At 41.7% G+C, this 21,687-nt stretch overlaps 1 protein-coding gene across 3 annotated transcripts in view; it reads right to left on the bottom strand.

Annotated features, from left to right (window-relative positions):
* The window catches only part of LOC147180961 (rho GTPase-activating protein 29-like), a 39,678-nt gene that overhangs the window by 10,750 nt on the left and 7,241 nt on the right, over positions 1–21,687 (bottom strand). Inside the window, exons 3-13 of one of the 3 annotated variants that reach the window (XM_086087961.1) lie at positions 11,787–11,927; positions 6,518–6,614; positions 5,418–5,490; positions 5,173–5,233; positions 3,346–3,495; positions 2,654–2,718; positions 2,455–2,565; positions 1,248–1,328; positions 975–1,142; positions 768–905; positions 115–302 (exon numbers count right to left, since the gene is read on the bottom strand). In XM_086087961.1, coding sequence (XP_085944087.1) covers positions 115–302; positions 768–905; positions 975–1,142; positions 1,248–1,328; positions 2,455–2,565; positions 2,654–2,718; positions 3,346–3,495; positions 5,173–5,233; positions 5,418–5,490; positions 6,518–6,614; positions 11,787–11,927 — 1,273 coding nt within the window. Of the gene's footprint in view, positions 1–114; positions 303–767; positions 906–974; positions 1,143–1,247; positions 1,329–2,454; positions 2,566–2,653; positions 2,719–3,345; positions 3,496–5,172; positions 5,234–5,417; positions 5,491–6,517; positions 6,615–7,459; positions 7,711–11,786; positions 11,931–21,687 lie in introns of those variants that run through there. The other 2 variants (XM_086087952.1, XM_086087968.1) reach the window with 2 other exon arrangements.

Genomic DNA, 21,687 nt, shown 5'->3' on the forward strand with positions numbered 1-21,687 from the left:
AAAAAAAGAAAGGAAAAAAAGGGGGGAAAATTTTTCATCAGAGGAACTATATGTAGTTGCTCCTGTTGTGGTCGCCAACAACGTATGTAAACTTAGGTAGTTCCAGTTCCATACCTGGTGCTGTCTGAGGAAACTGAGTCGGAGTGCACGCGCTCCCTGGGCAAGTGTCGGGGCAGGCGGCGCACAAACTCCGAGTAGCACTCGCCAGGCTCGTATAGTTTGGCGCCATCACTAAGCGCTTGGTGATGGGCGGGAAGCGACGCCATCTGTGCGTGCTGCATCTGGAACCAGTTGACCGTCACCTGAAGACAGGAAGAGCAGGCCACAAAAATAAATAGAATTAAGCAAAAGTAAGACTATAACAAGACATTTGATTAGGTACACGTGCACCATGTCTTTAGACCCAAATTCTGCTTGTACCATTTGGTATAATGCTCTCTTTGGATTGACACACAGAAAGTCACATGAAGTCTTAATACATAACAATCTAGTATGTTTGAAAAAAAAACCTAAGAGAATAAATCAAAATACCAGTACTTTTATTCATGTTGTGAGTGTGAATATGAATGCTTATTTTCATAAGAATGTTGTTATAAATAACTGGATGCCTTTTCGTTTGCAATGGCGCTACAGCGTATGTAGCGGTTGACTTATTATGTTATGGACCCCAAAAAAATCTGCAATAGAGTGAATCCGCAATAAGTGAACCGCGAAATAGCGAGAGATCACTGTAACAGTAACACTAATAACAATGAAATGTGTCCCACCGCCTTGAGCGTGAGGTCGCACTGGAAGACGGTCTCTCTGATCTGGGTGAGGATGGTACGTTTGACATTGACCAGGTCCATCCTTCTGACGCCCGCGTCAGCCATGCTGCTCTGGTATTGTTCCTGGGCCTCCTCAGCCTAACGCCACAACACAATGACACGATCAAGAGATGTGAAAAGGAGCGACCATGGATGCGTTGAATGTACCTTCTGCAGGGCCTCCTCCTCCAGCCTCCTCTTCCTCTCCAGCTGCTTGTTGCCAGCATTAGGCTGCTCCTCCAGGGAGCGGCTGGTGGACGAGCGGGCCTTCTGATACTCTTCTCGCCTCTGGGCCTTCAGGGCCCGAGCCTTTCGTAGGTTCGTGTCCGCCTCGTGCTGGAATACAACAGAAGCAGACGAATGTTAAACGCTTCCTTCTAGTATTTTGTTTTCACTTTTTAAATTCATTTTTGTGCATTAGTATACATGTGTATTATTCACCATTTTCTTCTGGTCCTTTTGCCACTGCTCCTTGAGGTCTTTCCTCAGTTTGTCCAGTTCATTCTTACGGGCCAGGAGAGGCTAACAAGTGGGTAGAAGGGAGACAATGACATTGTTTTTACTAAAGTTTAATCATTTAGTCTAAAACATATTCATGCAAGTCATATCGCTACTGACAAAGCTACATAAAAAGAAAACATATATACAGTATATACATTTGTTAAATACTATCCTTTTTATTTAGTTTGAAATGAATGTTATTCGATAAAATTGTTTAAAAAAATAAAAAATAAAATACTTTTTTTTTTTTACAGAATTTTTGATTTTACTGCATTTTTTTTAAATGATTTGTAAAAGTATTTACTATATACGCAATATGTAATGCAGTAAATTATTTTTATTTATAAAATGTATGTGTTAAAATGCAATACAATTTTCAAATAATATAATTCAATTAGGTGGTAATGCTTTTATATGTATTATATACACTTTTTTTTCATTATTATGACCTGCCTCTTGAAAATGTTTATTATTATTGAGTGAAAAAAACATTTGTTTTATTGATCTTATTTATAACTTATTTTACATTTGAGTATCTGATTAGATAGAAAAGCGCTATATAAATCCGATGCATTATTATTAGAATTATCTTACATTATTTATTCCTCCACTATGCAACAACGCTTGACAAAGTACTATAATTTTGTTGATTTAAAAAAATAAATGAAAGGAAGCATTCACTTATTGTATTGCATTTTGTGCAAGATTAAAGATGTTGGTGTTTTATTTTCCTCCATTATGCATCACCATAATACATTTGTAAAAATTGCTTCATGTGACAATTAATTTATTATATATTTTTACATTTTCATTACTGTAATTAATATATCTTTTTTTGTCATTGGCTTTTGATGCTGAGTTTGAAATGTATTAATTTAATTAATTTCCCCTCGCAGGAATAATACATTATATTTATCTACCTATTAAGCTAAATCATCAACATGTGGTTGTTCAATAATATAACAACATAATTGCTAATATAATTACATCACCCCAAAACACAAGGATCATATAGACTAGAGAAAGCAGCTCATAACCATGAGGGATCCCAATGGTGGCCAGTGAATGAGGCAACACAGGCAAATTAGCCTCCAATTAAAAAAAATCAATTCTGTCACTAACATAATGTATTCTTATACTGTCCAACCTGTATGAATTTATTGGTCTGCAAGGCCATGGCGGTTTGCATGAGGAGTTGGTTGTATTCAATGTCGTTCTTGAAGGTGGAATTGTAGATGTCGCCAAAGGGCATGTAGTCCTGCACAGAGCCAATGTGTTAAACCATCCTCTCAAAAAAACAATCATTCATCAAGAAGGTGGAGTGGAATTTAAAATAAATAAACAACCTGCTGCGCCACCAGCGACTTGGCCGACTCGGCCAGTTTGGCGTAACTTTTGGTACATTCCATATCTAGAAGACATAAAAGGACTGTTCATGTCAATTCCGCCAGTTTCATTTAGAAACAGGAAATTTAACAGCAATGATTGTCTATCATGAGTAGACCAACAACAACAACAAAAATAATCAAAATGACATGCAATTTTAAGGTAATTTTAGACATTTCAGGTGTCCTTCAAAGGCATACTAGTCCTGTGACTTTGTCTAATTGCGACCAAAATGTGTAGGCATGCCTGTCATGAGTAGACCAACAAAAAAAAGTTATAAGAACCTATTAGGGTTATTACGACAATTTTGGAGGGTCCTCCAAAGACAGGTTCATCCTAGAGATTTTGTCCAATTGCTACCAAACTGCAGCAAGTTTTTCCTTAGCAACATAAAAAACAGCAATGTCTATTATTAGTAGAAGCCATATCTAAAGAAGTTGTTTAATTTCCTTTTAATTTTAATTTTAGCCAATTGTTGCCAAATTCAAAGCACATTAAATAGACGTTTTCGTTTTGGCCGCGTGTGGGCGTGTTTGACTTGCCATTAAAAAAAAAAACTAAAACTCATCTCTAATAACTAGAGACTGCACAAGGTCAGAGATTGGCCAAACATCTTATGTTGTAGTACTTCAAGGTATGAAGCGAGCCTCACCCATGGTCACTCTTTTCTCCATCCAGGCCAGCAGGTCTTTGATGTACTTGGACCAGGCTTTGGCGTACAGCAGGGCTGACTCCACCCCACTGTCATGCTTCAGCAGTATCAGGTCCACCTCCTCCTCGCGTGACAAAGGAACATCTGGGCCTGAGGGGAATGATTAGGTACTTTTACACAAATTAAAACGGTTCCCAGGTTCTTTAATGAATGATAAGACTACACCAAAAATCGTCCATGAAGGTTTTTGCTGTCTTTAAGCATTTTTGGTGCGTTCAATGACCACTCACTAATTTGGATAATTCAAATATACATATAAAAAACGTGTTCAATGTATCGAACATAAATAAATACTACGTGAGTATATTGCAGCGCGTACTTGGAATCATTTTATAATTTATTTCCTTGATCAAAAATCTCTTGTCATAGACGCACCAAAATCAGAACAGCCGCATGGCAACGTAAATTTCCCATAAAGCTCAGATTTATTTATTTTCTCGAAGCATACACATCAGCCTTAAAATATCCCACACTCTATTGATTACTTTCCAAAGGGCAATATAAATAGGGCTCCGTGCCAATGATTAAGAATTGTGATATCACAATGACATGGAGCTGGCAGCTGGGAGTATCAGCGAGTGATTAGATACAATGGAAATGTGCGTGATATCAGAAAATCAGAGCAGGAACCTGAAGACGTTAACAGAAAGTAAAAGAAACAAGAAGTAAACAATGACCGAACGCGCAACTAAACAAGCCATGACTAGGCGTCATCTTCCCAAGATGAAACCGTTCCGACAAGATCATGTTTTCCCCCGTCGTTTTTCTGGTGCTATCTCGTGAAGTAAATGAAAACGTTGTGCAAGGTAAGTACTCAAAAACAGTTAACACAACAATCCTGTTGAATCATTAGAACAAGCTAGAGGAGCAACATGTGGAAAGCATGCACAGGATGACGACGTATTAGCAGTTTAGCCGCTACTATGTAGCCGTGTAGCTATCATCTTTTGATCACCCCAACCCGTGTGAATTGCGAATGATTGCTGGTCTGCGAAAACGTGTTTGAACCAGTCCGTGGCGCAACAAAAAGTTGGGGTTGGGTCTTTAAGCCATGCAAACCATTATGCCCCCCACCCCATGAAATAAATAAATAACTAAAATTTGGGGGCACCATCACACTTTTAAGCTTAGGGCACCCAAAGGGGTAGCGGCGGCACTGCTCAAAGTTACCTCAACAGTAGCCACCAAGCCAATTATCATCTCTCCAACAACAAGTTGCCTTTTTTTCCACATATGGATTTGAACCTGTGCCCTCTGACTCTAAAGCCCAAGTCATAACAGACTGAGTGGCAAACTGGGTTGGATGTGATTGTGGCTTTTGCCATCAAATTAAAATGGTGGATTTTCAGGTAGCCGCCAAATCATTGCTGGATAATTCTTCACATTATGTCCCTTTAAAAAATGCTAAGAGGTAGATGCTAAAACAGAAAAGACGTGGCGATGAGGAAGTGGATGCCACTGCAGGAGGATGTGAAAATGCTGGCATCTTCTAAAAAAGACAATCGACACCCCCTCACTTCTACTCGGAGCCCATGTGTTTCCCATCCGACGCAGGCCCGCTCCCGAACAGGCCTCGGAATGTCAGACATTCAGGCCAGCAGGGAAAATGTGTGGTCCGGCAGAAATAACAGGGCGGGTCTCCACCTCAGGCATTTGTAAATCACGCAGGGAGCTCCTAAGTTGACAATGTTGGCCTGCCCTTGGCGAACGCGCCATAAACACTCCGTTCCACGCCCCTTGAGCGATGGAACGTTGACGCCCACTCACCAGCAAGGTCGTTCTTCTCTGCTCTGTCGTCCTCGGGTTCCACAGCGAGGTTGTCAAAAGACTGCAAAAAAGGAGGACACAGCTTTACGTGACAAGAATGTAAAAGCAGACATGCAATTAACAAGCAGCTGTGCTCTCGACACCCAAATTAGAGTTTGTCTTTGAGGCTTTTTAATTTTCCGGGATCAAAGCTTTCAAATAAAACAACAAAGGGAATTTTTAAAAATTAGGAGAAAATGCTTTACCCTGCTCCTTCTGGTCTGGGGGGTCCCCAACCCTGAGCCATTGTCCACATCTCCCATAAGGAAGTCAGAAACTCTGAAAAAAACCCCGACACAATTCAATATTAATAAAACTACCATATGTAAAATGTCAACTTACAATGACACACACAATCATTGTGATGCAACACTGGCTTGAGTGTTTGGCTTTGGCAGGGCAACCCCAAATTGTACACATAAGCATCTAGAATAAATGGTGGACCAGTCTAGACTATTCTGAGGCTGTTAGCGCTAGCTAACATTACTTCTCTTGTGTGCAAGCCTTAGTATCAGCTTCCCACCCCTCTACGACAACTTAATGACAAGTTGCTGTTTGATTTAATACATTGAAAAACAAGGCTTAGCTTGGGTTACTATCTGACCGCGTCGACACAAACTGCATTTAATACAGTGGGTCAAAACAACACATTCTAAATCAAGGTGATGCTACACTGACTTGCAAAAAAAGGCATATAATGTGATTAGCATTGCTTGAGCTTATATTTTAGTATCTTCGTGGACCAGCCTGGTGACCACTGAAATTGTATTAGCGCTAACATGACCTCTCTAAATTGTAAAAAAATAAATTAAAAATTAATTTCAAAAAGTGCTCATACATAACAACTTTGAGACATACAAGTACAACGAAACAAAGTCTGCTTAGTTATGCTATCTTAGTGTTTGGCACATAAATTAATTAGTTTGTCTTAGCTCAGCTTCTGATCATCTTTCTTCAAATTGTTTAATATATTCAAAATCACGGTGACACTATGCTATATAGACAACAACATACAGTTATCGTAATTGGCAATGTTGCATCGCTTAGTGTTGCTAAGGCTACAGTGCTATTACACCATACCGATACGCCGAGACAACATTTTACATACTGCAGTATGTTCTTGTTTAGCATTTACATTTAGTTTTCTCACTTAAAAAAAACTCAAGGTACTACTCTACTTTGACTGGCTTTTGTGTAAAACAGTCACCAGAGAACCAGGGAGTAAATTTTGCCATCTTTAGTTGATACTTCAAAGTCTTGCTACTTCCTTTACAAGTAATCAAAATTAAAACGGTGCTGCACTCACACATTGCCGAATGTGAACGCCAAGGTGTCAATGGACGCATGAATCTCGGCAAACGTGCCAACTAGGTTGTCCGGTCTGACTTCCTTGAAGTTGATGCCTGCAGAGAGACAGAAAAGCAAAATATCACTGACCTGGTAGAGTGTGTGTTTATCAGCAACAGGTCAAAAAGCCTCAGGCTGCTTTCCAGAGGTGGAAGTAAGTCTTAAGTGTCAACTCTTCACATTCAAGTTTCAAGCAAGTCAAGTCCCCACTTGGGTTAAGCAAGTCACAAGTCAAGTCAAATACAATCTTGCCAACATATGAGGTGTATCAGAAAGGTTCAAGGACTGGTGTCACAAAATTATATAATGATATATTTCAAATCTGAAAAACAAAATATCCTGGAGCTTCTCTGCATTTCCATCGTCATGGACTGTTCCTTGACTTTGGGAAAGGGGGGGGGGGGGGATCACATGCCGCCAGAATTGGGTGAGTAGGTTGGTTGCTCCAGCACTCCAATGTTGTTCTTCTCAGTAGTCCTGAAACAATTCTGAGACACCTACATTTGCTATTACATTTGAGTTGCAACGTTGCATGTTGACATTTTCCTTTTTTTCCTTTTTTTTTTTTTTAATCAAAACCATAATTGTTGAATCCAAATTCAATAGTCTTTCGATCTCCCTCCGTGACACCAGCGAGCATGAGGTGGCCTCTGCATTCTGCATGACAGCATACTGCTGTGTTACCCGATTCATGGGCACCACACACACAAAAATTCAACACAAGACCTGTCAAGTCAAATGTAAGTCGAGTCTTAGGAAAACCAAATTCAAGTTGCGTTGAGTCTTTCATAAATTGCAGCAATCCCAAGGCCTAAAACTGGCGACTCGTCAAGTGCTCCTTCCACCTCTTCTGCTTTCTTCCAAAAATTACACATTAAGGATCTTAAGTCAAAACAGTCACCTTCAGAAAATCTTGAATTCAAATCCAATCGAGGGTGATGTAATCCGCAATGAAAAAGTGTGAATTCTCGCCCATCCTTCGGAATTTTGCAGCAAAACGTTGAGGAACGTCGAAGGTGAAAAATCTTCAGGAAGCACTTTCCTCAGCAAGAACGCCGTTTGTGACCAAAGTGGCAGTCTGTGACGTTGGACGTAGTGTTTCCTGTCTGGGCTGTAACAGGAAACACTCACGCACAGCTTCACTTCTGTCACTCTCTTGCTTACCTTCAAAAACTTGAATACGTAAGGCTAAGGTCCACAGTCCTCTTTTTTTTTGAAAGCATTTACCATTTTCGGTCCATGACGGCAAATTCCTGGGTGACAGCGCATCCCCCTACCAGCCAAAAAGATCTTATTTTACATTTTGAGAAGACTCTCGAGGAGCGCTGCTGAACGCTGCTATGCAACTCTGCACTGCACTGGCTTCTTCCTCAGGACATCCTGTGGCTCTCGGAACAATAATTCCAGCGCTTGCCCCCACCTCCCTCCCATCCCTCGACACTGTTGATTCACTCTCACCTAGTTTGTATCTGAAGAAGTGGAACAACAAAGTGACGTCTTCAATACTTGCATGTCTAATATTTTACAATTTTACTTCCGCTCTATATGTTATTATTTAACATGTTGATTTAAAAAAAATTATGTTACAAATAATTGAACAATTAACCTCTTCGGACCCATAGATGGTCCCAGTAATTTGGATGATGTCAACACTTCTGGTTCATGATTGGATCTTACATAACCAATCACAATCGCAAGTTGCTTTACATAATGTCCATATTAAAAATGTTGCATATAAGTTTATAACACATTACAGCCATATTATGCTGGCGTCCACTAGTCTATAACAACTAAAAACATGAGATAACCAACCCAAAAATATTTCTATGTTGTTGTTATGTGGGAAAGCAGTAAAAAATGCGGGTCTGAAGGGGCTACTTAAATCATGTTGTGATTTAAAGTAATTTAAATAAAACAACAACAACTGTTTATTCATACCTTAAATACAAAACATTTTTAAGTGACATTTTACAGTTAAGTTAAAAATTTCAGCACATCAAGAGACAATGGAGTACATTGTGAAGTGGGACAAAAAAAATGGAGTGCACAACCTCTAGGGGTGCTGTTACGCCTCTATTTATTTTCACCATTAGTGAAGAATCAATTTCTTTGATCATCGATTTCGGACACTTTTGTTGCTGATTTGTCTCTATTAGCGGGAAACACACGTTATATTTATTGTATGTATGTATTTATTTATATATTATTATTGATATTTAAATAACATGCTGTTTGTTTTTTAATTGTATAAATGGGATGGAAAACAAAAACATTTCAGGAAGAAAAAAAAAAAGAAAAAATTCAGGATTCATAACAAATTTATAATAAAAAAAATTCTATAAATGAGGAATCTATCATTAATTTTTTTTTTAACAATTGCATTGTTCATTTGCTGTTTGATCATGATTTCTTTTTTTAAATATACACAAAAAATCACTCATTATAATTTCCTGTTTTAAAACAACATTCATTTATTTTTTAATTGATGTTAGTCACAATTGTGGGATTTAAAAACTAAAATGGAAATGACAATTCACCAATTAATTACAATTGCACCATTTATAATAGAATAAAGGCTGTTTAATAATATTTTAAATTAAAAATATAGTGTTCCACCACTACTTTGTGGTTTGGTTACTGCGGATTTAATGTATCATGGATTTTCATTTGTGACTATTTGTGACATTTGTAACCCAGTTTCTGGTTAAAGTAAGCCATTTAAGATTAGAGGGAACAACTTTAATGTAGTTATTCACCCAACGTTTTGTCCTCCTAATCCTCATGTGCTGCCAGGGTGCAGAGGGTGCATGTGCTCACATTAGTTTATGAACATAACCTATAATCATCAGATTGGTTGTTTTTCTACATTTGGCATTTTAAACGTTACATTTATTAAGTGTAGCAAATGTTTAGAAGGGTGAGAGCCACGTGGTAGGGTTCGTAATGGTTTAATAGAGGTGTAAATTCCCCCAAAATAAAAATAAAATAACAACAAAAAAAACATGACGGGGGCTTGGAACATATCATCAATGAAAAGTGAGGGAACACTGTATTATTAACACTTCGTTCTAAAAAAGCCTTGCTCAAATAGAATTTCAAAATATATATTTTTTTAAAAGAATAACATCTTATAACAACAAAGATGAAATACTATACAATAAAGAATTAATAGGTTTAAAAAAAAAAAAAAAAAACCTCGCACAGCACACTCACAGCATCATGTTTCATTCAAGTGACACATGGTAACAACAAAAATGCAAGTGCATAACACTTTTGGTGGACAACAGGGAGGAATCTATTTATTTTCCCACTTTTATCGACTATTTTCCCTAAAAGTGTGAAATGCCACTCTCATGCAGCGGCTCCAAGACGAGTTTGTCCTTGACATTTTCGCACGTGTGGAAAAAAAGTGCCTTTGGGAGTCGTTGAGAACAATGAAGTAGAGAGCGGCACACGTCAACGCTCGGTGTCAGCGGCGTCTGTAAACGGGTTGGGCGAGCGTGTGTTGCAGTGTTTGTCTAAGTGTGCGCTGCTGGCGGGCTTCCAGACGCCGCAGGTGTCGCGACAAACGTGGTGAGGAGACAGTGAGGCCTGTTATCATGCGAGCGTCGCGCTCCTCGTCGCTTACTCATCAGTGCTCGTAAATGCTCCTCTTCTAGATTGTAAGAAACCGTTTTAAACAATCAGAAAGCTTGAAGAAAGTCATTTCCGGAAAAGGCACGTGAAGAGAAGAACAGCACGAGTTGACTTGAAATGAAATTTAATGCTAGGTTGGACTGGACATGAAATATCACGTTGCCCTTGTGTTCGCATGCTGCTGTGCCCCCCTTTATGTGGGGATTGGACATGCGCGGAAGCAACATACGGGAATAATTGACTGCTTTAACGTCTTGTTACTGACGGCCTCTAACGCAACAAACGAAAGGCATTTTGCAAATGTGGACGGACGCTGGCTGCCTCTCACGCCTTATTAGCAACAGAGGAAAGAGAGTAGTTTGCAAACGTAGATACTGGCAGACCTTAGAGATGAACTACCTTAGCATTAGTGAGGACGACATTACAACAAGCTAGTTCTTAACGTGGGTACCAAACCCAACTCGTGGAAGTAAGTGTATCCTCTTGCCTCTAAATCTTTGACACACTGCGTGCACAGTTCATGTGATCGCATGCTCCAATAAGAGCTGCATATGTGCGGGGGTGCGTAAATTGATGGGACAAAACAACATCCTGGGTTCTCCAGTCGGCCAGGGTACACGACGCGGGATCCTGTTGCTTAAAGTACCATACCTGTTGCTTTAAGTAACGTACCGGTTATTTCCGTGATGGTACACTGCGTCAACGGCCAGTGTAGGTTTCCACAACTAAACTATGTTTGAATAAGTGAATATGTCTTAGTAAACGTATTAGGATAAAGCGCTATTTAGGTGCACTCCATAGCAATAATATTTTGATCAAAGTGGATTTTTCATATGTTGGACTGTGAGGCATTTTTGGGGGGAAAGTACAATAATTAAGCGATTCGAGTTTTTTCGGGACTCGGTCGTTGATGTGAACGAGAATCTCGAGTGCTGATGATGGCCCTGAGTCCAGGCACTAGTCCAGGCACTAAATTTAAATTAAAAAACATCTTCCAAAAAAGTCAAATTCGACCTTATAATATAATTACTTTTGTTCTCAAGAACTATTTTGCTTTTGAATTAACGTTTTTAATGTTTGATCTGCTGCATATGTCATCTCGGCATAATTGAAAATGAGAGCTTGCCCTCAATGACCTCTTGACATTTAAATAAAGGTTTGAAAGTAAAATGGTTATGAAAGAAAAAATTGTTACTCCTCAAGAGAATATGGAACATTCTATAATGACATAGAAATTAGACAAGCTCTCCCCCAGCCCCAAAATGCTATTTTCGCCATCTAGATGCATTTGGACACAGCCTAACTGTTCTCTTGAAAAGCAGATCGTTAATTAACAGTCAGCATTCATCAGTTTGATGCTCTATAAATAATGTAAGCATCATTTACAGTTCAGTAATAATTTGCTTAGATTAGTGCCTTTTCCAGCGTGATTGAAGTGCAATGGACCATGCTGTTTCCTTTTTGGCATTGTATACATGCATACTCTGGCACTGGGTCAGGCCTCGGAGCTTTCAAATAGAGCAGGTGAGCGTGCGGTGACTTTTCTAGGCCAGGTGTCGTGTTAGCAGCATGCTCGGTTAGCCACCGCTTACCTTTCACCTTTGCAATGAGCGTGCCCGCTTTGCCCAGGATGTCCACCGAGTTGAGGGCCTGGTGTTTGGCGATGACGGCCTTGAGGACGCGCAGCAGCTCGGCCAGACGCTCCTGGACCACCTGCTGGAGAGTCTCCGAGCCTTCTGGGGAGGAGAGGAGGAGGCACAAAAGTGTGGTTGGTTTAGTTGCCAGGTACAAAGTCGCAGTCACACTCATTCTTGACATTCTTTTGGTCTTTGCAACAACAACAAAAATCACTTGGCACATGCTTATCTCACTTTAAAACACACTACAGAAGTGGACGTTTTGCTTCTGGGGCCCTAAAACCTGTTTAATTGGCCTTGTACACAACATTGTGGAGTGACCACGTCACAATGTACTAGACACCATGTCATCTCCACATAAGATAAAATGATCTAATATGGAGGATGCCGATTTGGTCAAGCAAAATAGGTCGAACCCAGAACATAAACAAGGACGCACACAACATTGTGGAGTTCCCTAGTGTCAACGTCTACTAGAACACTAATTGTTGTCAAATAAGTTGTCAATGCAAGACCATATATTATGAAGTGGGAACATTTGGCAGAACAAGTCACCCTAAAACAATCATTGAGACACATAACATTTTGGAGTGACAAATGTGTCAGAATTTACAATAATGCTACACAATACACATTGTATAAGACCATGTTTCCACACAATGCAAGATTATTAGAGAGCAGGCAGACTGAACACATAAATAAACAAATAAACTCAGACGCGCACAATATTGTGGAGTGATCACGTCAGACAACCAAAATGCTAAGATCATCTATTATGAGGAGGCGGACTGGGCAGAACAAGTAAGTCACTCTGGAACATATCATGGATGCACACAACATTGTGGAGTGTCGAATGCTAAATCGTATTGGTCACTTAAGATGTCTGCATATAATACAATATGATCTGCTATGAAGGAGATAGACTGGGCAGAGAATTGAAGTCGCCCTGAAACATAAACATGGACTGGATAAACACAACAATGTGGAGTGACCAAAATGTGTCAGTCTACTAGTACGCTAATCATCGTAAAAGATGTCTCCACGTAATGCAAAATTATCTATTACAGAAGAGGTAGACTGGGCACAACAACAACAAAAGTGACAGAACATAAACAAAACATGGACGCACACAACATTGTGGAGCAACCACGTGTCAGTCTGCTATAAATGCTAATGGAAAGCTAAAGATGTTGTCTCCACATAACACAAGATCATCTATTACAGAGGAGGCAGACTGAGTGGGACTAATGAGCCCCTCTGGAAGATAAACAAACATGAAGGTACGCAACAATGAGGCGGGACGGCATCTCAGAGATGACTGGACCGCTAATTGCTGTGAAAAAGATCATGAGACATGTTTGCATAGTTCAAGGTAATCTATTGTAGAGGAGGCAGAGTGGACGGAATAAATAAGGCAAAAAAAAATAATTTGTTTATGTTTTCAAATAAACAAAATGGATGAATTGGTCAAACAATAATCCTCCTTTAAAGAGAACAAAAGAGCATCATTACCACCAAGATGTCCACACTTTAATAAGCCACTGTTTGCTTGCTCCATAGGTGGTGCTGTTTTGGTTAGCATAGACTCAGCCGTCAACAGTGGAGCAACAGCCGACAGTAGATGAAACGGGCGTGGGAAGCGCAGTAATGAGGGGCTGTGGAAGCAAAACAGGGCCCCTACCAACCATGCAATCACACATGTGGGAAAAGACAGAAAAGAGGGGGAGGAAGGTTGGAACTGAGACAGGAGGCTTTCTGAAATAGAACAACAAAACAGGACACAAACAAAAAGTGAAGGTTTGGAAGACAACACTTGCGGTTGGCTGAGATGCAGTGACATGTTGCATCACGACGCAAACGGTGATGAAACACCTGCAAACGGAAGAGGCTTGTGTGACAGGAAGCTCGGAGACGATGCACTTTCTTGCGCTTCGGTGGTCGCGGGTGAGGCGCCTAACAACTCGCTTAATCCTCTGCACAATATCGTGGCTTTTACGGTGACACGTACATGCAAACAAGGCATATTTGGGGATTAGACAGGCACTGTTACGGCCACCTGTTAAATACAAGACATATCCTGTATTGAATTAAACACTAACCAAGACCACCATTTCTGGATTGTGGACGGACGGACACAGATGGATGATTGCTTGCTTGTTTGATTGATTGATTGATTGATTGACTGACTGACTGAGACAGACAGACAGACAGACACAGACAGACATTCTTTTAGAATACGTGCAGCAAAAGAAAAACCAAAACAAAGAAGAGGCCAAATCTTTTGATGCAGTGTGAACAACATGACAGTACTGCAATCAGACAATGACAAACGATAGCATCATTTATCACTTCAAAGACCGGTCGCACCTTTCTCGGCGTTACAGGCACCTTTTACGGATAAAGTAAGTGAACGATGTCACGTCTTGGCAATGCGCAACAGGTAACATCACGTCTGTCGTGTGTGTGTGTGTGTGCGTGTGTGTGTCTGCGATATGGGGGGAAGGGAGGTGGGCAGGAGAGTCATCTGGTTTTCATCAAGGCGGGATGAGAGGCTGGATTTATTGGAACGCTGAAGGAATTACAGGGGGGAGTGAAAATGAGAGGCTGTGTGTTTTTCTCAGCCCTTCACTCGACGTGACACACGCACTCATGCACACACGCACCGCCATGCGCACAAGCATACACGCACACATACATCAACACACACGCACGCATACACATACACAGCTGGAGTAAGAATCCTCCAACTTCTCCATAGATTTAAACGGTGCCTTTAAACGGTTCCTTTCCACCTATAGAAACGTTTATCCAAGAGCTTTAGGTGTTTCGACCACGGGAACTTTCATTTAAATTTAGGTTCCGGTGCCCAAAAAAAAGTCCCTGCTCCATGGTAATTACTTTTCGGAGCATGGACCGCAGAAGCGTACCAAGTAGGCCTACTAAGTGCTGAGAACAAAAGTTCCAAGAGCTAGAGCTGTTTCGCTTAAAGGCTGAAAGAAAGCCAAGCTGGGGAGGTCCAGGAACTTCTAGTAGTGGTGTGACTGTAGTTATAAGAACTACTAATTCTAAGATCTAAAAAAATAATAATAATAAAAAAAAATTTTTAAAAAAAGTGGAATTTGGGGATTTTACGTATGAAAAGCATCTTAAATTTAGCCCTACTGTCAAAAGGCAGCCCTGCATGAGTACACTACTCTTAAGAGCTCCATGGAACCTTTAGTTCCAGTAACTATAAGCAACAAGATCTAAAAGTTATTATTAGACCCTAAAGTGAAAATGTGGCCTGGGCCCAAAGATGAACCTTCTGGGGTTAAACTCAAGTAGGGTCCAGAAACCTTTGGGGTGGGGTGGTGATTGTAGTTCCAAAAATGTCAAATACAAAGATTTAAAAGTTACTGGAATTTAGTTCTGGGACAAAACGAAGGCCATACAACAGGGGATTATTACTTTCAGAAATTCAGAAACTTTCGGGTTGGGATCTGTATCCAGGACTACAGGATCTTGAAGTGCAGATGCATCATCAACAACCTTAGGAGAGAGGAGACGCTTGTCATCAAAATAAATCCCTGATCGGTGGTTAGTACATTTGCCAGTTTCCAGAACCTTTGCGACAAAAACTGCAGGGTTGATCAACTCAGATTGCAACCTTGTGGTTCCTAGAGTTACAATTACAAAGACCTAAACATTAATTATCAAGTTATTTTTATTTATTTATTTACTGTTTGTAATTTATTTCAGCAAAATGTTTGCATGTAGGGAGCAGCAGCCTTGGCTCTATAGCTACATCGGCACGTGACTGGGCGGGGTGACTCGAGGAAATGTGAAAAAGATGTGTCCATTACACTTTTGCAATATACTTCCATATCGACAGTTCTCAAAAACCAACTCATGAGGGTGGTGTAAAAAAAAAAGTCACGATATTTGACAGTTTTTTCGGAATTTCTGTTTCCATTACCAGTTTGCTAGTGCGCATTTGCATTTTGCGCCTTTCTGAGGGCAATGGAAACTCAGCTACCCATCATCGGCTTCCCAACATCACAGAACAAAATCTCACAGGAGAGATGTGAGGCTCACCTGCTCACCACGAGACCCCCCAGCTCCCAGCACCCCACCACCACCCCTACGCACCCATGCCTGGAGAGTTGCTCTTTGAAGTACCCCCACCCCCCACCACTTAAAGTCAACAACAATGGACCCTCATTAAAGTGCTCACCCTCTTTCCCTTTCGGGTATGTTTAGCTCGCCGGTGCTTGAAGCGCTTTGACAATCAAAGGGGAAGCAAGAAGCACACACTGGGTTAGCTTGACGCCAGAGCCCGCCCCCTCTCGATTCGCTGAATGCAAACGAATTACCATCCCAAACACTTGTTTCCTTTCTTGGAAGGTTTGAAATTGATCTATTTGTTCACCAGTCACGTATAAAGAAATCACTGTATAATGGAAGGCATACCACTAAATTAAAGTAAAACTACTGTGATGCAATTAATAAAAATTACGCGGGGTATGGTGGTTTGGCAGAAAGTTGACTTCTGAAGCTTAGACTTAGACTTAGCTGAAGCGCCAGCCTTCACTACAACTTTCGCCACAGGTGACAAATCCAGGTCCAGAAAGTAAAAAACCTGCCACAGTTTGGCTTTAGCCCCTGGTGCTAGCTATCTACCTAGCTCCCTAGCAGGTAAATGAACACCATGGGGGCTAGCTAGATAGCACCTGGGATTAAAGCCAAACTGTGGCAGGGTTTTTACTTTCTGGACCTGGATTTGCCACCTCTGAGATTTGCTCACGCCAAGATAGCCTATCCCATTGCAAACTCACAACAAAACAACAGCACCCCAAAAAAATTTCAATCTAACTTTGTCTAATTCTTAGCCCACTACTTCAATATTAATCAGAGTTCTGTGTTGGGGTTTAGTTCCCCTTTCTGAGCAACAAAAATAACAAATATATTGTTAATGACATGTAACCATGTGCCAATCAAAAGTAAGTGCAGTAGCCTCGTTATTAGCTCCGTGTCCAATTGGACTACTTAGATCACTGACCACCCCCACACTCCCCCCACACCACAACCACAACCATCCACAATGACAGAAAAAGCATGAGTGTTTACAAAACAGAAAGGGGAATGAAGCTGTGAGCTCCGATCTCAAGTGACAGCTCACACTGACCGCTCGCTATTGTTTGCGCGGGAGGCTGCGTGCTCACGGCTGTGTGTGACAGCACAGAGAAAGCCGGCGAGAATCAGCCATGAGTGCTTTTGTCACAACAATGGCATAAAAAAAGAGGCCTGGAAATGCGCTGCCTGATTGCGGTGATGGTGGCTGAGGAGGTGGTGATGGTGGTGGTGGTGAGGGGGCGTGCCATTGTTTTTGGTAGAGATAACAGTGGTCAGGGCCTGCATTGTGGAAAGGAAGAGACACCCCCACCCAAGCACTCATCAGTCACCCCCACCGTCCACTGCCTTGTTTCCCCTTGCCATGATGAGCCCATATCCCACCCCCACTTATAGGAAAATACACACACCAAACAAATATGGCCACTATGCCACACTGGAATGGAAAAGGAGTGCAGAATATTGCACTACAAAAATTGGATTTGCCGGAGTTCTTTCACGAAACATATTAAGTAAGGGACAGGATGTGTTACTCTTGTACATATACTCCAGGGATGGACAACTGTGGCCCCTGATCAAATTCTGGATGGCTACCTGATGAATTACGCCAACCCCCACCCCCCTTTTTTTGTTGTTGTTTTACCAATCTTAAAAAAAAATATTCACATCCAGTAGCACTGAAAGAAAAGTTTTAATATGCAGTAAATGTGATTTATGTGTTTATGTTTGGGATTATTTCTCAGTTTCTCAGTTTGGATAATTAAACATGCCCCCACCAAAATGACCCAGAGAAATTATTGCTGTTACTGAGAAACAAATTTAACATCAGTGCTTAGAAAAAACAATGCAGGCCTACATTTGGTATGGGGGGTCCCCGGCATAGGGGGAGGTCAATCTAATCCAAAGCTTCAGGTGGCCTGACAAAGGTTATAACCCCCCTCAAGCCCCTCTCTCTCTGGCTGATAACAACCGGCAATCAGCGAGCCTGTCTGGACACGAGATGAGTTTCACGCAAAACAAGCCACAGCAGCTCCAGTGAGAAAAGCGCCCTGAAAAAAAAATGACTTTGAGTGCTTTTTGCCGAGAGGTTTGATTCCTTTCTCAAGAATTCAAGCACAGTGACGCATGTTGACTCAGTCCACCTGACTCAAGTTGCACTCTCAATCATTCACTTTGAGTCATTCCTACAGAGAAACGTCAGCTAAATGGCATTTTACAACAAAAAGGGGGTCTGATACAGCAAACACATGTAACAAATTTACATTGCCAGGACACATGCAACGTGATCTGTATCTGGTGGAATTGATTTGTCAGGATTCTGTCAGCAAACACGACTTACACCCCCCTCATCCCTTCGTCCAAACAATTTTGGCCTCCGCTGCCTGGAGTTTTGCATGCCTTGTTTGGAGGCCGAGCAGGGGCCACAGACGTTGCCCAGACAGTAAACAGCAGGCGCGCCATAAACAGCTACCTGCTTGAGAGCAGGGGGGTAAGCGGGGGGCACTGTGTGAGGTCCGGCCTCTGCCTTGGGTCTCTTGACACAGCACCAAAGCAAAATCCTCCAATCAACAATCAATTGGTAAGCTGCGAAGATCCAAAGTCAGAGTTGCACACCTGTTACAACTGATTTTATTTTGTTTCCACAAGCCCCTTTCACGCTGCTCATTATCACCAATGCTACGACGAAAATACGCAGTGTGAAAGGATGAGGCTGTAACGGCAGGAAAATCCGTATCGATGGTCTACATCAAAGGCACAGAGACACAATTTCTTTCTTTGGTCCTTCCTCGGGTCTCCTGACGGCGGTGTTCGGTTTAGGTGAACGGTATGGGATTTTTTAATAGGTTTTTGGTGAACTAATGAATACGCACACACTCACACGCACGCACGCACATACACATACAAAAAAAAAGGAGAGCAAAGATGATGACATGTCAAATCGGTGAAATTACCAAATGAACAATACTGAGCTCTTAGAAGAAAAAAAAAAGGCACAGAGACACAATTTTACGAAAGTACGAAAGACTGAATGATGGCTGCGTAAAGGGGAATATCACAAACTCGGGACCGGGGTGTACGGTGTCGTAACACCTGGTATGCATTTAATTGTAGTTCCGTAATCTCCCTTACACATCGTTCCTGTTTTTTTCTGTGTCAGTGGTTGCACGACGCGTGAGAAGGTATATCAGAAAACCAGGACAAGAATACAAATGCCCTGGTATGTACGCTATGTTTTTATTTTATTTTATTACCATTAGCCTATGTCTCTGGGCTGGAATATTGGAACGCTTGGAACTCCTTGTCCATTATTTAATGAATAAGCATCGGTCCCTTTAAAATACCCCCATCTTTTTTTCTATGTTTGTGGTTTGTGTCAAAGGTCCCAAAACAGTATTTCCCAGCTTCTGAGGTAGTATCAGAGGCTGCAGGATGACAGTCTGAAAAGGAATATCAGAAAGCCGAGGAAGTTAAACACCTGCATTTCGTTACGTTTCTGTTTTCCCACTCTTTCTTTTGCCTGAGATGGTGGTATGTTAAAGAATAGTATGGAAGAAGTAGTGTCAGCGGCAGAATAACGGCTGTGTGAAAGAGAATATCGGAAAGCCTTTCAAATGTTATCACATGCATATTTTACACACATACCAAATGCTGATGCTGTCCATTAGGAGCAGGCTCAGTGTGAGTGATCTCCTTTGCAATCTGTATGCTATGCCAGACCCTGAAAGTATGGCAACTATGAGAATGTGTCCTGGAGATGACTTTTGCTACAACAACAAGGTGACGCACAGAGCTGAAAAAAAAAAAAAACTGGTCCCAGGTTGTAAATTTCTCGCCTCTCCTTCACCGCGACCAATCTACTACACAAACATCCCCCCTGGCCCATAACCATAAATAACCACCCCAGGAAACACGGTGCAACCAAGAGCTCGCACAAAAACATCCTTCACGTGGCATCACGGGAGGGCCGAGTTACAGCCCCCCGACAAATCCCACTCTTTTCTTTCTCCCGGCCCATTAAGCCATTATGTCGTTAGGACGGCTTTCGATTGAAGGCGCCACCCGCAAGCCGCCACTTGAGCTGGCCTGGCACACTTGGGCAGGTATTCACGCTGATCGCAAGCGATTTATTGCCAATAAAGAGGGACGTAACTGGGGACAAGACCTTTCATTTTTGTCTTGTTTTTCATTAAAAAAAAAAAGAAGAAGAATTCCATCCATTTTCTAAACCGCTAGTTGGTTTCAAGTCATGGAAGTCAGTCGCCCCTCTCACGCTTGCTGTCAGTATCAAAGCTTTGTCCCACAATGAGGCGGTTGATTTCCTTGTCATTACCTTTCATATAGAAGGAAAGGTTTTGTTGTGAAAATGGTAACATGCCAGGTTGACCCTGGGAAAATGTTGGGCCTTCTACAAGAATTGTCGTTGTGATACTTTACAAAAGAGAAAATTACCGCACGTTTGAGTCAGTCAACTCCGAACATAGCTGGGTCAATTTGATCCAACATTCCGTACCGGTGCAGACCCAGCTGATAATACCTCCAAATCCAGCAATGACCCGTGGACGTGCGGTGAGAAAAGCACTACAAGTGGCTTTCCGCTTGCATTAAGGCTGATAGATCAATGCCAGGTCATGTTCACCTTTACTTGTTCTGTTTTTGTACCTTTTACACAGAACTGCGATCTGTCAAAAAGATTGTGGTGTGAAAGCAGCTATAGGCAGAGTCCCACCTGATTTATAGCTCTGATGCTACTACCCACAAAGAGGATAACCAGGTTGACACGACCCCCAAATCTAGGAAATTGCCATCATTTCGTGACTGTACCATTCACACAAAACAGAAACCCGATAAGAGTAGTGTACAAGGTGCGGCATCCCACTTGTGTTACGCCACAAATACTACGCTCTACTACTGTATTCAAGAATCTTTTGTCCCCGTGCCTTCCGGGTGGATTATCTTAACGATTGGTTTTCGATTCTGTCAATCATTCTAACGTAACGACGTCATGCGTGCTCGTTCCTAGCTGCGTATGCACACTTCGAGTGTTTGTAGCACGTAGCCGCTGAGCTTCGGAATCAACCATTGATCGCTGTAGCACCACCGATCCCACCGCATACTTTGAAAATGGCTGACAGCCGCGAGAGGACATCCGTCTATGAAGCGAGGCTAGCTGCAGAGACTGATGAAGATGAAGATGAGCTCGCACGTGCCGACATTTGATAGGCGTTTGCCCCGGACGAGCAGGAGAGCTGGTAGGATGATGCGCATTTAAGTGACATACGGACGTTTGGCTTCTACTTTTCAAGAATATCCTTGGAAAATCCACCTTTAATGCAATGACATCAGCTTTCACAGGCAGATGGCGTGAAAGGGGCTGCAGTGACGCGACGACGGCATGCAGCATTGTGAAATACAACAATGCAGTTTGACTGGAATACAGTACAATCTTATCAGCATGTTGCGATGACACTCTGGCAAAAACTTTTCTTTGCGGAATAAGGGTAGAGTCAGTGCTATATTTGATACCGTAGTCAAATATTTCAACCGCAGTCAGACAGTTGGAAAGGCTCTGAAAATAAAAATGCCTGAAGTTCTTGGGCAAAGAAGGACAAGTTTTCTAAGGACGCCTTGAAGGCGACGTCCAGTAAAACCGGCCACTGATGCGTTGAGTGGGTCCTGCGAGCAAAATTTAGCTGGCTGGCCATGGGTTTAACTTATTCCAGGGAGGGGAGGCTTTTTCCACGTCAGC

This window comes from Leptonotus elevatus, chromosome 1 (assembly GCF_054856555.1).
Source record: "Leptonotus elevatus isolate MCC_2025b chromosome 1, RoL_Lele_1.0, whole genome shotgun sequence".
NCBI lineage: Eukaryota > Metazoa > Chordata > Actinopteri > Syngnathiformes > Syngnathidae > Leptonotus > Leptonotus elevatus.